A 12,983-nucleotide genomic window follows, 5' to 3' on the forward strand; every position below is an offset into this window, starting at 1 on the left:
TTTATTTAATTTAATGTTATTATTATTATTATTATTATTATTATTATTATTATTATTATTATTATTATTATTATTATTATTATTATTATTATGTCCAAGATAAGGGGTGAGGTTTTTAAATTACGCAATTGCAGGATCATCAATATTATGACGCTAAATTGATACCAATACTGTGGACTGAGAATTGACTGAGGAAACCACGCCTTTCTCTGTGTGTTTGTGTCTTAAAGCTACGAGAGGCATTGGAGCCGTTGCATTGTGCAATGACTGGTCTCAAATAACGCTCCCACAAAATATTCTGATATTACGGAACCGCCACTGAATGAGCGCCCTCCCGGCTGTTTTTTCCACAGCTGAATTATCTTTATTGTCTCAGTAAAACTGCGAACAACATTCTGGATTGTACTCTAGAATACCATGGCAGTGAGTGAGGTAAAGTGCAGACTTTCAGATTTTAACGTATAGGTATTATCCATATTCGGTGATCCATGTAGGAAGTACATCCCAGAATAAACAGCTCCCCCATTTTAGGGGAGCAAAAGTAATTGAACAAATTTACAGTCTTGAAGTTGTGATATTTTAGTGGGCACTTTGTTGCAAGTCCTTTGCATTTGATGACTGCGTGTAATCTGTGACCCATAGACACTAAGTGCTTTCCCTGGTGATGCTTGTTTCAGCGGCATTTTGCCTTCAGTCTTGTGTTCAGCAAGTGAAATCCAGTTAATTTAATTTAGGTTGGGTGATTAACATACCCATTTTTGTCCCTTTTATTGTTCCAAAACTTCCTTTTTTTATGTAAAATGTATCCCAAAACATTTTAGAGACAGGCCTTTCTGTTCTTAGTTGTGAGGAGCGGTCATCTGGTGGCGAACCCTCTTGAGGTTATGCTAGTGTAGTTGTAAAGGGTTTTTTATTCACAATTGAAAGTATTTTTCAGTCCTCCCCGACATTGGTCTTCCATGATTGCTATTGCCATCTGTGCATTCTTGCTTCCAAACAATGTAACAGTTGATGTTGATACACAAACAGAAACAAAACAAAATTATGCTGCAAAGAGTGACTTTTATTTCAACAGATACAATGTAACAGTATCATTATGAAAATTATTATTCAGAATCATCCAGAGGAAACATGAGATTGCCTACAGTATACAGTTTGGGTCAAATAGTGCTATGATGGAACAGCTCACTGTAAAACATGTTTGGCTTGAACAAGATGTTTTTACATTGTCCTCTGGAGGTATGCCTGCTTGGGTATCTTCTAAATTTCTTGGGGATGTTATTTCTTTTTTGTCATGTAATACTCTCAGGATGGGAAATTGGAGTATATATATAATGTATTCATTTCTTTATGCCCACATTAGAAACGTTGACAGCATTTCTGATATACATTCTGTAACAGCCTGTCTCAATAAGAAAAGAGACCCATTAAGATGACATACTTTCTCAGTTTCTAACCATGTAACAATAAGATATGACATCAAAACAATGTTGTGCTGCTAAAAGTGACTTTTTCATTTTTAATTTTCAACAAACCAGTGGGATACAATGTCACACTGTCATTATTAAAGTAATTCTTAAGTATCGTCGAGAGGAAATGTGAGACTACAGTGTACAGCTTTGGGCTACTAGCAGTGTGGTGGCACAGCTCTGTATTTGGCATGGCCGTGATGTTTTCACATGTATCCTCTGGAGCCATACTGCTTGGGTATCTTCTACATTTCCCAGGTAAGTTCCTTGTTACTTGATGTCATATAATATAATTATCATAGTGGAACATTTCAGTATGAAGGTGTCATAATATCTTCTCTTACAACTTTCAAGCGAACCAAAATTTCAAGCATATGAATCAGTCTATTTCTTAAAACTCAAAAAATACAAATGTTGTATTTTGAAACATATGAAACAAAAATTGTTTTGGTAACAAAATTGTGCTCAAGATGGCATTTGTTTTTGTTTTTTTAATTACAGAACTTTTTCCTGCAAATAGAATCTTTTAAATGTGTTGACTATTATGTAAGAAAAGAAATTATAAGAATTTATCCCATGAAGAAATGTATATTTGGATAAAGTCCGTCGCTTTCCTGGAAGAGAAAGATAACAATAATGAATTAGAGACGGCTGATCATTTTGGAGACACACAAAACATATGTGTGTATATATATATATATATAGTGTGAGCAGGGATAAAAGGATCTACACTCAATCATGGCAGCAACTAAATGCATAAAAGCTATGGTCAGCTGTTGTTTAGATCAAATATCAGAATGGGGAGGAAATGGGATCTAGGGGACTGTGGAATGATTGTTGGTGCCAAGGTGTTTTGAACACCCAGACATCTCTGAACACACAACGCATCATAACTTTAAGTGGATAGGCTACAGCAGCAGAAAAGTCTAATAAATACCTAATAAAGTGCTCACTGAGTGTATATAAAGTTTTTGTTGTTTTGGCTATGTACTCCAGCACATTTGATTTGAAAAGAAATTAATGGCCTAAAGTGCAGACTAAATGAGCCCACCACACTGGTACCACACCACACCTCATATTAACAGTTTCATTTCAAATCCAATGTGCAAGGAAGACCTGTGGCCTGTGTTTATGCTTGTCCTGGGAAAATATTTTTTAAACAATAATACTATTCGATACGAATACGAATATAATAATACAATTATGGACTGAAAAAATGTTCAGACTTCAGAATGGGCAGACTGTTTATCGTCTTTTATTTGAGATAATGTTAGTAATTCTACATGGTCAGAACTTAATTTTATCACAAAACAACTTACATGTTGTCCGTTAATCCACACTTCTTTTTCCTCGATACACGACTGAAAAAAGAGGAACAGAATCAGCTTCAGAAATGGAGCTTGTATGAAACTTTATACAGCAAAATTCATTGTAAGGTTCATTGAGAAGTGGTCTGGAGTGGGTTTCATGGTCCCACTGTTCAAACTTTACACTAAGTATGCTGTTTTTACTGTATACTGTATGTATGCTATTGCACATAGCAATGTTTTCAATGTAAGATGGTCTTACCCATTCCGACATGGTTCCCAGCACAAGAAACTGAAATGGTACAAAAATGGCAATCATAATCAACTAGAGAAGATATGTTCACACATAAATAAATATCATCACTTATGAGAGACCACAACTCCTAGATTTCTGCACTACATTTCTGGGTGGGGGGGGGTGGGTTTACCAGAGTATATCCTCTTGGCGCAGAACTCAATCTTTGTGCCATCCTTTGACACTGGGGCGACTACCACAGTGTAGACGTCTCCACACTCCACTTTCGACACGTCACAGGAGTTTACACCAATTGCAGGGGTGCAGGTATAGTTGGAATAGGCTCCACGCAGGTCCACACTGACGTTTCCGAGGTTCCCAGAGGAGCGCCAGTGCACGCGAATGGTGTTGTTGCTCATGCGGTAAAGTCTGACATTCGATGGACAGCAAGCACCTGCCACAGTCACAACAGAGGTGCACACTTCAGCTCCCATTCCTCTTGTAACATACAACAATGAAAGTGTGTACTGTTCATTACAAACTTACAGTGCTACATTGGCAAATTATAGTAAAATCCAAAATATAATCAATCAACTTTTAAATATGTTCAATTATGCAACCATATTCTCCATGAAAGAGAACTGACGTGCAATATTTTGACGTGATGAAACATTCTCTATATTTTGGTTTTATCGTTCTGAGCATTTTAGTACATGGAGGATACACCAAAGTGGAACTGAGGGGTTATAAAATGAAAGCTCTTTTGAACGAGCTCTTTGTAAAGGTTGCATGCCACATAGAAAATAGCTCCAGGAGGCACATAGCACTGTACAGTATGGTGTTTTTGTGTGTAAAGTGTTGCTGTGCGGTTGTTTAGCCATGCTCACTGGAGGAGAAGCCATGGTAGGTGCACTCCGACTTGTGACCCGTCCTGCTGATAGCTTCCATAGACACGGTGTAGTTGGTGCCACAGGTGATGCATCCCAAGATGCAGTAGTCATCCAGGGTGTGGCACTTGGCGTCACCTCGCGGCGACGCCAGTGAGGTTATGTAGGACTCGGCCCCGGTGGCAGGAGACCAGGTGACGTGGCTCATGGACTGAGTTTTCTGCATCACCGTCACATTCTCAGGGCAGCACGGTGCTGGAGGAGATGGATGTCATCGAAATCATGTCACATATCACTTTTTTAACAACACTCGAGCAGAGATTCTCTATTACATCTCAATGGTCAGTTATGGACATTTAAAATTCTGCCTTAGTTCTACCTATTGTTCCAACTGAAAGTGTACTGATTTCAGTTTATTAGACATAATCAAGAAAGGGTTGTTGTTAATAGCATAGCAGAGTGCAAATCAATGTCTGTTCCCAACCAATGCCTCCTAGAAATAAAGAATTACAGGGGACAGCTATCTGTCTTGTATTTACAGAAGATTTGTGGCATGACGAACAGTTTCAAAGATAATTTCTGCATATTGAATCAGATTTGTCGTGAGCTGAGATTTAGAAGGTTCTATCTGTGTTCAGAGTGGTTTTGAGATATTGAGCTTCGAAGATTCGAAGATTTTCATTTTTCATTTTTGTATAAAACTTGACATATATCTCGTGCCCTATAAACAACATATTTATTACGCTCACTAGTTTTTGTCAAAAATGTCAGTTCGAACCTTCTAATTCTCAGTTCACATTGTTCATAGATATTGAGCTATGTGGGCCTGGCGATCCCTCTGAGGTATCCAGGTGCTACCTGTCTCCAGGGGTACAGAGTAGCTTGGCAAACTTGTCCCTGCAGAAGTCTTGGCGGAAGCAGTGACTTCATAGACAGTGCCACAGGGCAAGTTGGGGATCGTGCAGGACATTCCCATTGACTGGCAGGTTTGGATTTCCTTATCGCCTGTCAGTTTCACTGAATAGGTTGCCTCTCCATTAGTCGAACTCCAGGAGACGTTGACGGTGGCCGCATTGACGTGGGTCACGCTCAGGATCTTTGGGGAACAGGGAGCTGGAAGCAGGAAATAGGATGTAAGAAAGGCCCAAAAGTCTCGCTCATTTTCTACAGCATCACCGTAGTCCATAATTGTCAGTCTGGAGGGGTGGTGGTACCTGTCTCCCCTGTGTGGGGCTTGCAGGTGTGGTTGCATCCGCTGAGCTCGCTGCATGGCGTGACCACCACGGTGTAATTGCGATTGCACGTCAAGTCGGAGAGTGCACACATGGGAGCTGTGTCATTGCAGAGGATGATCTCGGACCCATCGGCTGCCTTGGTCTGGTACACCTCCGCCCCCCGGATGGTGGACCAATTGATCTTCAGGGTCTCTGTGGAAAGCAGTGATACAGCCACGTCCTCTGGACAGCAGGGGACTGCAAACACACGCAGAGGAAAGAGCAAAAGAGAGCAAAAGTGAGCAAACCTGTTTCCTCCACATCAAAGAATCCAAAGGCACAGCTCTTCAAACCAATGGAATCGGTTTGAAAAAACATTGACATGAGCCGTGGTTTGGCCTGGTTGAAGTCATGCTCTATGTGCCCTTACTGGTGGTGTAATTCAGTAAGGCCCCCGGAGGGCTGGAGCCCGCCTGGTTGTAGGAGAAGACAGTCATGAAAAACGTATAGCCGCAGTTGCAGTAGAAGTTGCATCCGGTGGTGGTGGTGTTGCACCATCTCTCCATGCCGTCGTCCCGCTTCACAAAGGCAGTATAAAAATCCACACCCGGGACTTCTGACCAGTGTAGGGTGCAGTTCCCTGGCTCCGGCTCCACCAGCCGTGACGACTCTGGGGGACAGGGGACTAGAAACGACGACACCAAGCAGTCAAACATCCATCATTGATCTCCTTCTGATCAGCTTATTTCTCACAATGGTGCTCCAATTAGATTTCTATTCCAGTTTACATTTAAACGTATTGTAAAAATTGTGTTCCAAATCTGATTTCTGATTGGGACCAAGTCAAGGACAAAAACTAAAATAGGATGACTGAACATGGACAACATTTGAAGGAATTTTAAGTGTAGAAGTGCTGTTCTGATTTGTTGGCAAGGTGGGATACCTACAGCTCAGGAATTCCTCAGGTTCAGAAGGGCTGCTGGGTCCAGCAGCGTTCTTGGCGGTGACTATGATTGTGTAGTTCTCACCACACTCAAGGGGGCTGATCATGCAGTAGGTACTGGGCGAGTAAGTGCTGCAGTTCATGCCATTGGAGGTCAAGACAGTGTAACCATCCGCTCCCTGAACACCTTCCCAGTTCACTGCAACGCCTGAGGATCGCCCACGGGTCATGATGACGTCGACATCCCAAGGGCTTGAGGGACCTGGTCACCACACACAGCTAGTCATTTTACACATAAACCATCATCACACTGAGTCACATCATGCAAAAGCACTAGGTCACCTCATGTACTGTAGGCCTCGTCACACAACAAGACACTTCACACATCATCGTGTACACACATCTAGTCAACTTATCCACACCTGATCATCACACACAAACCCATCACCATCAGCAAGCTTTCCTTGAGGGCCATTTGTATATACTTGCCTACTGTCATATAATTAGATATACTGTAGATGCTAACATAAAAAGATAAGCGTCTAAGGTATTGGCCACTTTTCATATAATACACATAATGGCCTAATTTCATGCAAACAACTACACCAGCATCATGGCTAAACAAGTACTACATCTACAGGGCAATGGATACTGCATATTTGAGGTTAAATGTTCTAAATGTATCCACAACATTGCCCCGGCTTACACTGTTAGCCCTTACGTGTGATTTGGCGGATAGTGACATCATCCCCAGGTGTGCCGCTAGGGTCCCAAGCGGTGGCTTTAATGCTGTAGTAAGTGCCAGGCTCCAACCCGGTGATGTTCACCGTGTTGGTGTCGGTGGCGTTCAGTTTGATGCGTTCGTCTGACCCCTCTTTTATGGCACACAGGCTGTATCGCACCGCATGCTCCAGTGGTTCCCAAGTGACTGTGATCGTGTTGTTTCCCGGGGAGTCAGAGGTGAGCTGTAGAGCTTCCAATACTGCAAGTGGTGGAGGGAGAAGAGAACCCGATCAAATGGATAAATCAGTTATCTGTGTAACCTCAGTCCAAAGCGTTCTTATGATTTTGCCTGGAAGTTATGTCACAGATCAGCCACAGGGGGGCCCTCTCACCCAAAACACCTAGAATACTGTTCTATCAGGGTTTGGTGACAACTCCGCTACAAACTCCTCATTCCCCATTCCCAAGTCTGGTTCAATTAATAGTTGGATTCAATACAGGTGCAGTTTGGTTCATTTGAATCGATTTAATCTTAAGGGTGAAGTGTCCAGCAATGTAGTTATATTCTCATAGGTATAAGATTCACTTATTTTATTCGGAAACTTTTGTTCCTGCTTACTACTGTAAACATGCCACCTTTTTTAACAATATTGCGCCCACAGAGTTAAAACACATAGGTGGGTCTATTTCATAAAAATGCAGGTTAGAGCTAGCTCTAGGGTTCTGTTGGCCCTAAACAAGAACGTTGCATGTGTTCCACCATGCATCACGGCCATCACTTAAACTTGAATTGTGTGGCCCAGGGATGGCTGTATCTCTAAACCACTGCTTAGACTGTTTATGCCAGTGGCCAGCTCTGCGGCAGGTAAATGAGTAGAATGCTATCTGTTAGCTGTTAGAGGAGATCAATGCCGCTGCTTGTATTACTCTGTTCTATCCGTGAGGAGAGGCACAGCCTAGTTCCCATGGTTTATCTTTTCATATTGTACACTGTCTAAAAGTGCAAATCCAGATACAGTTACTACTAATACAAAATAATGCCTGAGGGCATCGTCATTGGGCCCGCTATTTGAAACTGGATCTGACTGTAGTGTCAGATCTAATATTGCAGCTCATTGTTAGGAAAACCAGCCAGACTACTTCATTTTATATCATTAATTCATATTAATTAAATAAACAAAATCAATAACATTAATCTTTCATAAATTAAATAAATCAATGTGTTCATAAAATGACCGTCAAATTTTCATATATGATCACTTGATAACAAAAACAACAGTAGGCTAATAATATTACTACAGTCCACTGTTGACATTTGCAATTTATTTCGGAAAGTACTGATAATTTTACCTGTCCTTTTTTCCACGGTCAAAGACGGTTGGCTTCTTCCTCCAGTGTTGACGGACATAACGCTGAGTGTGTACATGGTGTATGGCTGGAGGTTGGAGATGGTCCCCGGGGACTCGGAAACTTCGCTTTCCTGGAAGAACCCTATATCCTCGTTCTCAGCCCGCAGAATGTAGGAGAGGGCCCCTGGCATGCTAGTGAACTCCACGGTGATACTGGTGCTCTGCTTTGAGTTGGCTTCCAAAATATCTGGTATCTTGGGGGCTGTGTACAAATGTTACAGTAAATATTTGAAAAATAAATATAGGTTAGAGTCTTGAATTAATGCATCATTTTTTAGGTTTATATTTAGCCTGATCAAAAATTCAGTTTTTTTTTTTTTTTTTTTCAATTCCTTTTTGGGGTTTTCTACAGTGCTGTCTTACCTGTCATTCTTTCAGCCTGATCGCTGGCGAGAACTGTAAGCATGTTGGTGTCCATAGCCTCTACCTTCACGGTGTACAGCGTATTTGGGGAAAGGGGGCTGAGGGACCCCATTACGGTACTTCCACTGAACTGAGCAAACACTGGCGCGTGTTGTGAATTGTTCGGTGTAGCGGAGAGCTTGTATGAACTGGCACCTGCATGCCGAGTCCATCTTGCCGTTATCGTTTTTGATGTTACAGTGTATACGGATACAGAAATTCCTGAATAAGGAGAGACATAATTGTAGGCTTGCTCACCAGACTCACAAGATAGCATTCACATTACGCTAACGACTTTGAAATGTAACCTAAGTTAACTTTCAACAAATATCAGAAGGTAGGTTTCACAACTTGTGATAATTATAGACAGAGCAATAATGACAAACAATACGCAAAATATACGTTCTAAATTCATTGCGTGAATTATATTAGCTTATTGTTTCCTACCGTTCGGAACAGCCCAAATCTGTAAGCGAAAAAAAAATATAGATATTTTACAAACATGTTATAAGCATGGTCACTGGTGGTAACAGCCTACGATGCAGACACGTCTCTACTGTCACATAATGCGATCAAAAATTATATTATGACATTACACAAACGTAAAAACGATGTTTTTGACGAACGTGTTTTTGAAATCTCTTGTGCTTGTGCTCAAACAATTGGGTTATTTTAAAACGACACAAACTGACGTGGAATAATCAAACTACAACAACAACATAATTTTGACAAACGGACACTCGTGTACCTTTCAGTATTCTCTTGCACAATTAAAACATATTCTTACCTCGGAGATGGTAAAGCCGAATAACACAAAAAGTGTAAGCGATTTTAAATCGCGTAGTCCCATCTTCTTAAATCTGTCTTTTCTACAAGGCCACTTTTATTGATCAGCCTACTGTTGACTGAGGTGATGAAGTTGCTTGCTTTCTTTACTTTTCTGTTTTGGGAAGGAGTGGACCTTCACCTAACTTTTTTCTTTTTTATTAGGTCTTTAATTGTTCAGGGTATACTGAAATACCTGTACGTGACCCCTCCCTCTTACCAAGAAGCAGTGGACCTATCAGCTATTGGAGAGGGAGAGATGTATTACCTGCAGTCCACAGGTCTATTGTCTACTATAGGCCGACGAAAGCAACTGACTTGGTTATAGGCTGCCGGTGATACAGATGGCAGGCTTGTTTGCATGTTCAAATCTGAACAAAATCTGGCCGTACTACTTTAAAATGTAAATGTAAATGTATGTTCCTATTCATATTGTATACCAACTACTCCAGGTTTTAAGGTTGACCGGCATATGCTAAATGGTAAATCTATTCTAGCAGTGTTAAATCGGGCTCAGAGTCCAGAAGGGACAATGTGTGCTGTATTAGAGCTAAATGTTTTACACTGAAGATTTTGCTAGGTATGTGTTTACTGTACTTTTTATTTATAAGCTTAAAAATAAAAGTACATTACTTTAACATCCATCCATCCATCCATCCATTATCTTAACCCGCTTATCCTGAACAGGGTCGCAGGGGGGCTGGAGCCTATCCCAGCATACATTGGGCGAAAGGCAGGAATACACCCTGGACAGGTCGCCAGTCCATCGCAGGGCACACACACCATTCACTCACACACTCATACCTATGGGCAATTTAGACTCTCCAATCAGCCTAACCTGCATGTCTTTGGACTGTGGGAGGAAACCGGAGTTCCCGGAGGAAACCCACGCAGACACGGGGAGAACATGCAAACTCCACACAGAGAGGCCCCGGCCGACGGGGATTCGAACCCAGGACCTCCTTGCTGTGAGGCGGCAGTGCTACCCACTGCACCATCCGTGCCGCCCCCATTACTTTAACATGCCAAAGAAAAGCAATCCACAGTTGTGAGCCACGCTTACATTGCTAGCCATGTCGGTTTGAAAGATCAAAGTTATAAAATCTTCCCTGTGGAGTCATGGACTTGGACTAATAACACATTATACTCAGTCTATCAGAAAATATATTGGTGGTGGTGTGAATTTTCCTGGAAATATGAATGAATGCTGAGCATAATATATGGAAACAGCTTTGGTGTTCCCCATGTATGAAAAAATCAGAAACTAGTTAAATTGTTAAAATGTTATAATGTAGACTACTTTTAATTCATTAGAATTGAATGATTAATGTAGCATCGATTGCTATTTGCAAGTCTGCAACCCATGCCACAGGGTAGAGGCTCTAATCTAAATCTGTGCCAATTAGACCTAGTTTTTTGGTTGTTTTTACAATACTTTTCACATCCCACCCACCCTCCCACCCCCCCCCCAAATCCACTTGAGATTATGTTCAATTAGGTCTAACTAAACTATATGAAAACACCTCGTGTTGCTTTTTTTATTCATAAATAAAAATGTCTAAATAAATATGTTATTTCTTATTTAGTATTTATTATTGACAAATTTGAAAATGAAAAATAAAAAACACAACAAATCAGAAAACACTACACCAAATCAGAAAACACAACAAAATTTCATAAAACAGAAAGTTTGGCTTAATATAAATCAATCATGTCATATTTTTTATGGATCTGGATGTGGGTGGCTATAGCAGTAGGTATGGAGAAACCTCCCCAGATCCTGGAAGGCTCTCTCCACCTGCTCATTTGATTCCAGGTGATATCCCGAGGTGAGGCTTATTGCTGCTTTCAGCTTCTGCAGGAAAGCCTTCCACGCTCAGGAGGTGAACTGCGGCCCACGGTCTTCCGGAAGGCTATATCACCGGAACACGTGGTGAAATAGGGCATCTGCAACCTGGAGCGAAGTAGGCAGAGCAGGGAATGGGATTAGGCAGAAGGTCTATCACTACCAAGATTAGTGTTCCCCTTGGATGAGGGTGAGTCTATGACAAAGTCCACTGCCTGGTGCGGCTATGGTTTGACTGGCAGTGGCATCAGCTTACCCAAGGGGAGACATCAAGCAGTCTTGGTAGTGGTGCACAGGGAGCAGGAGAGGACATGATGCTGCACATCACGAGCCAATGTGGGCCACCAGTCTTTCTGGGACTGCGGAAGAGTGGTTTGGGGGAGGCCAGGATGTCCAGAGAATGGGGAGGTGTGTGTCCAGGTAATCACTATGTCTCAGACGATGTGGGAGGACAGGCGGCTGGTGTGGGTTCCCTCCTCAGTTCCTACTGAATGTCCTCATCAATAGGTGTAGCCAGTGGGAGTGGTGTGAGATGGAGAGTTTTCAGCAGGTCTGGGGAGATTAAGTTTCCAGCCACCCCTGAGTCTATCAAGGCTGGAATAGTAGAAACAGAATCACCGGCACAAACTGTCACCAGGACCAGGGATGGCTTAACTGAGAGTATTGTGGGATAGACGCCTACCTAGGGAGAAGGAGAGGGACTTGACATTGTCTCTCTCTCTCGGTTGGCCAGCCATGGAGGTCGGGTGAGGCAGGAGGTGAGCTGGTGTCCTTCCATGCCACAGTACAGGCACAGACCACAGGACATGGTGGCGGCATTCAGCTGCAGATAGGCAGGTGGTATTTATCTGCAGACCAGCGTTGCCCACTCAATGGGAGAGGCGTGATACAGTGATTTTTGTCTGTTCTGGTAGAGTGGAGTGGTGTTCAAACGGCCGATAGCTTGTTGGTTATCAGCAACCATTGTGAGAGCTCTCAGCACCTAGTCTTTCCACGAGTCTTTTGCTCACCTTTTATGATTATTGCTGTTTATGAACAAGGTTAGCCACCAAAATAAAGTATGGCGGAGAGAATGAACTGCCCAAGATCCATCTGTGAAACATGGTGATGGGGGTGTTATGGCCTGGGCATGTATGACTACTGAAGGTACTGGCTCACTTATTTTCATTCATGATATAATTTCTGATGGTAGTAGCCAACATTTATTCTGAAGTGTATAGACAAATCCTATCTGTACAAGTTCAAGCGATTGCCTGAAAACTAATTGGCTGGAGGTTCATTCTACAGCAAGACAATGATCCCCAACATACTGCTAAAGCAAAAAAAAAATTCAAAGCTAAAAATGGTCCATTCTTGAGTGGCACTGGATCTGAACCCAATTGAGCATGCCTTTTATATTCTGAATAGGAAACTTAAGGGTACTAGCCGTGGAAACAAGGCCCCTCAAAGGCCCTACCTGCTGACTCAATAGTCCTAGTGGGTGACTTGACTGTGAAAGTTGAAGGGCCGATCTGGGATCAGATCTGGGGCCTTATGTTTTGGACACTCGGGGGAAGAGAGTTAACTGATCAAGTTTTGATGGAGTGTTGGTTCAGATGGCAGAGGAAGTAGCCGACAGACCAGGTAAGCCAAAATGTGTAGTGAGGCTTTGCTGGGAATGCCTGGAGGAAGACTCAGTTGGGGGATGAGACAGTTGAGGTGGTTTGTGCACCTGATAAGGACG

General features: G+C 42.2%; 1 protein-coding gene across 1 annotated transcript; it reads right to left on the reverse strand.

Annotated features, from left to right (window-relative positions):
• Positions 1-2,798: 2,798 nt before the first annotated feature.
• Positions 2,799-11,997, reverse strand: LOC133128908 (fibronectin type III domain-containing protein 7-like). The gene is made up of 12 exons (XM_061242716.1): positions 11,943-11,997; positions 8,551-8,811; positions 8,129-8,389; positions 6,777-7,037; positions 6,060-6,317; positions 5,543-5,797; positions 5,113-5,370; positions 4,757-5,011; positions 3,899-4,153; positions 3,205-3,465; positions 3,039-3,068; positions 2,799-2,830 (listed from the first exon to the last, which is right to left on the reverse strand). Exons 1-12 carry the CDS (start codon positions 11,995-11,997, stop codon positions 2,799-2,801), a joined length of 2,442 nt encoding a protein of 813 aa, XP_061098700.1.
• Positions 11,998-12,983: the final 986 nt, after the last annotated feature.

Source organism: Conger conger, chromosome 5 (genome assembly GCF_963514075.1).
Source record: "Conger conger chromosome 5, fConCon1.1, whole genome shotgun sequence".
Lineage (NCBI taxonomy): Eukaryota > Metazoa > Chordata > Actinopteri > Anguilliformes > Congridae > Conger > Conger conger.

Excerpts from the sequence above, each read along its gene's own strand:
- LOC133128908 (XM_061242716.1), bottom strand. The coding sequence starts at position 11,997 with ATGGCTGGCCAACCGAGAGAGAGAGACAATGTCAAGTCCCTCTCCTTC. Across the intron at positions 8,390-8,550 it reads TCAGGCTGAAAGAATGACAG|CCCCCAAGATACCAGATATT; the intron begins GTAAGACAGCAC and ends ATTTGTACACAG. Across the intron at positions 3,466-3,898 it reads CTACCATGGCTTCTCCTCCA|GTGCTTGCTGTCCATCGAAT; the intron begins GTGAGCATGGCT and ends TGACTGTGGCAG.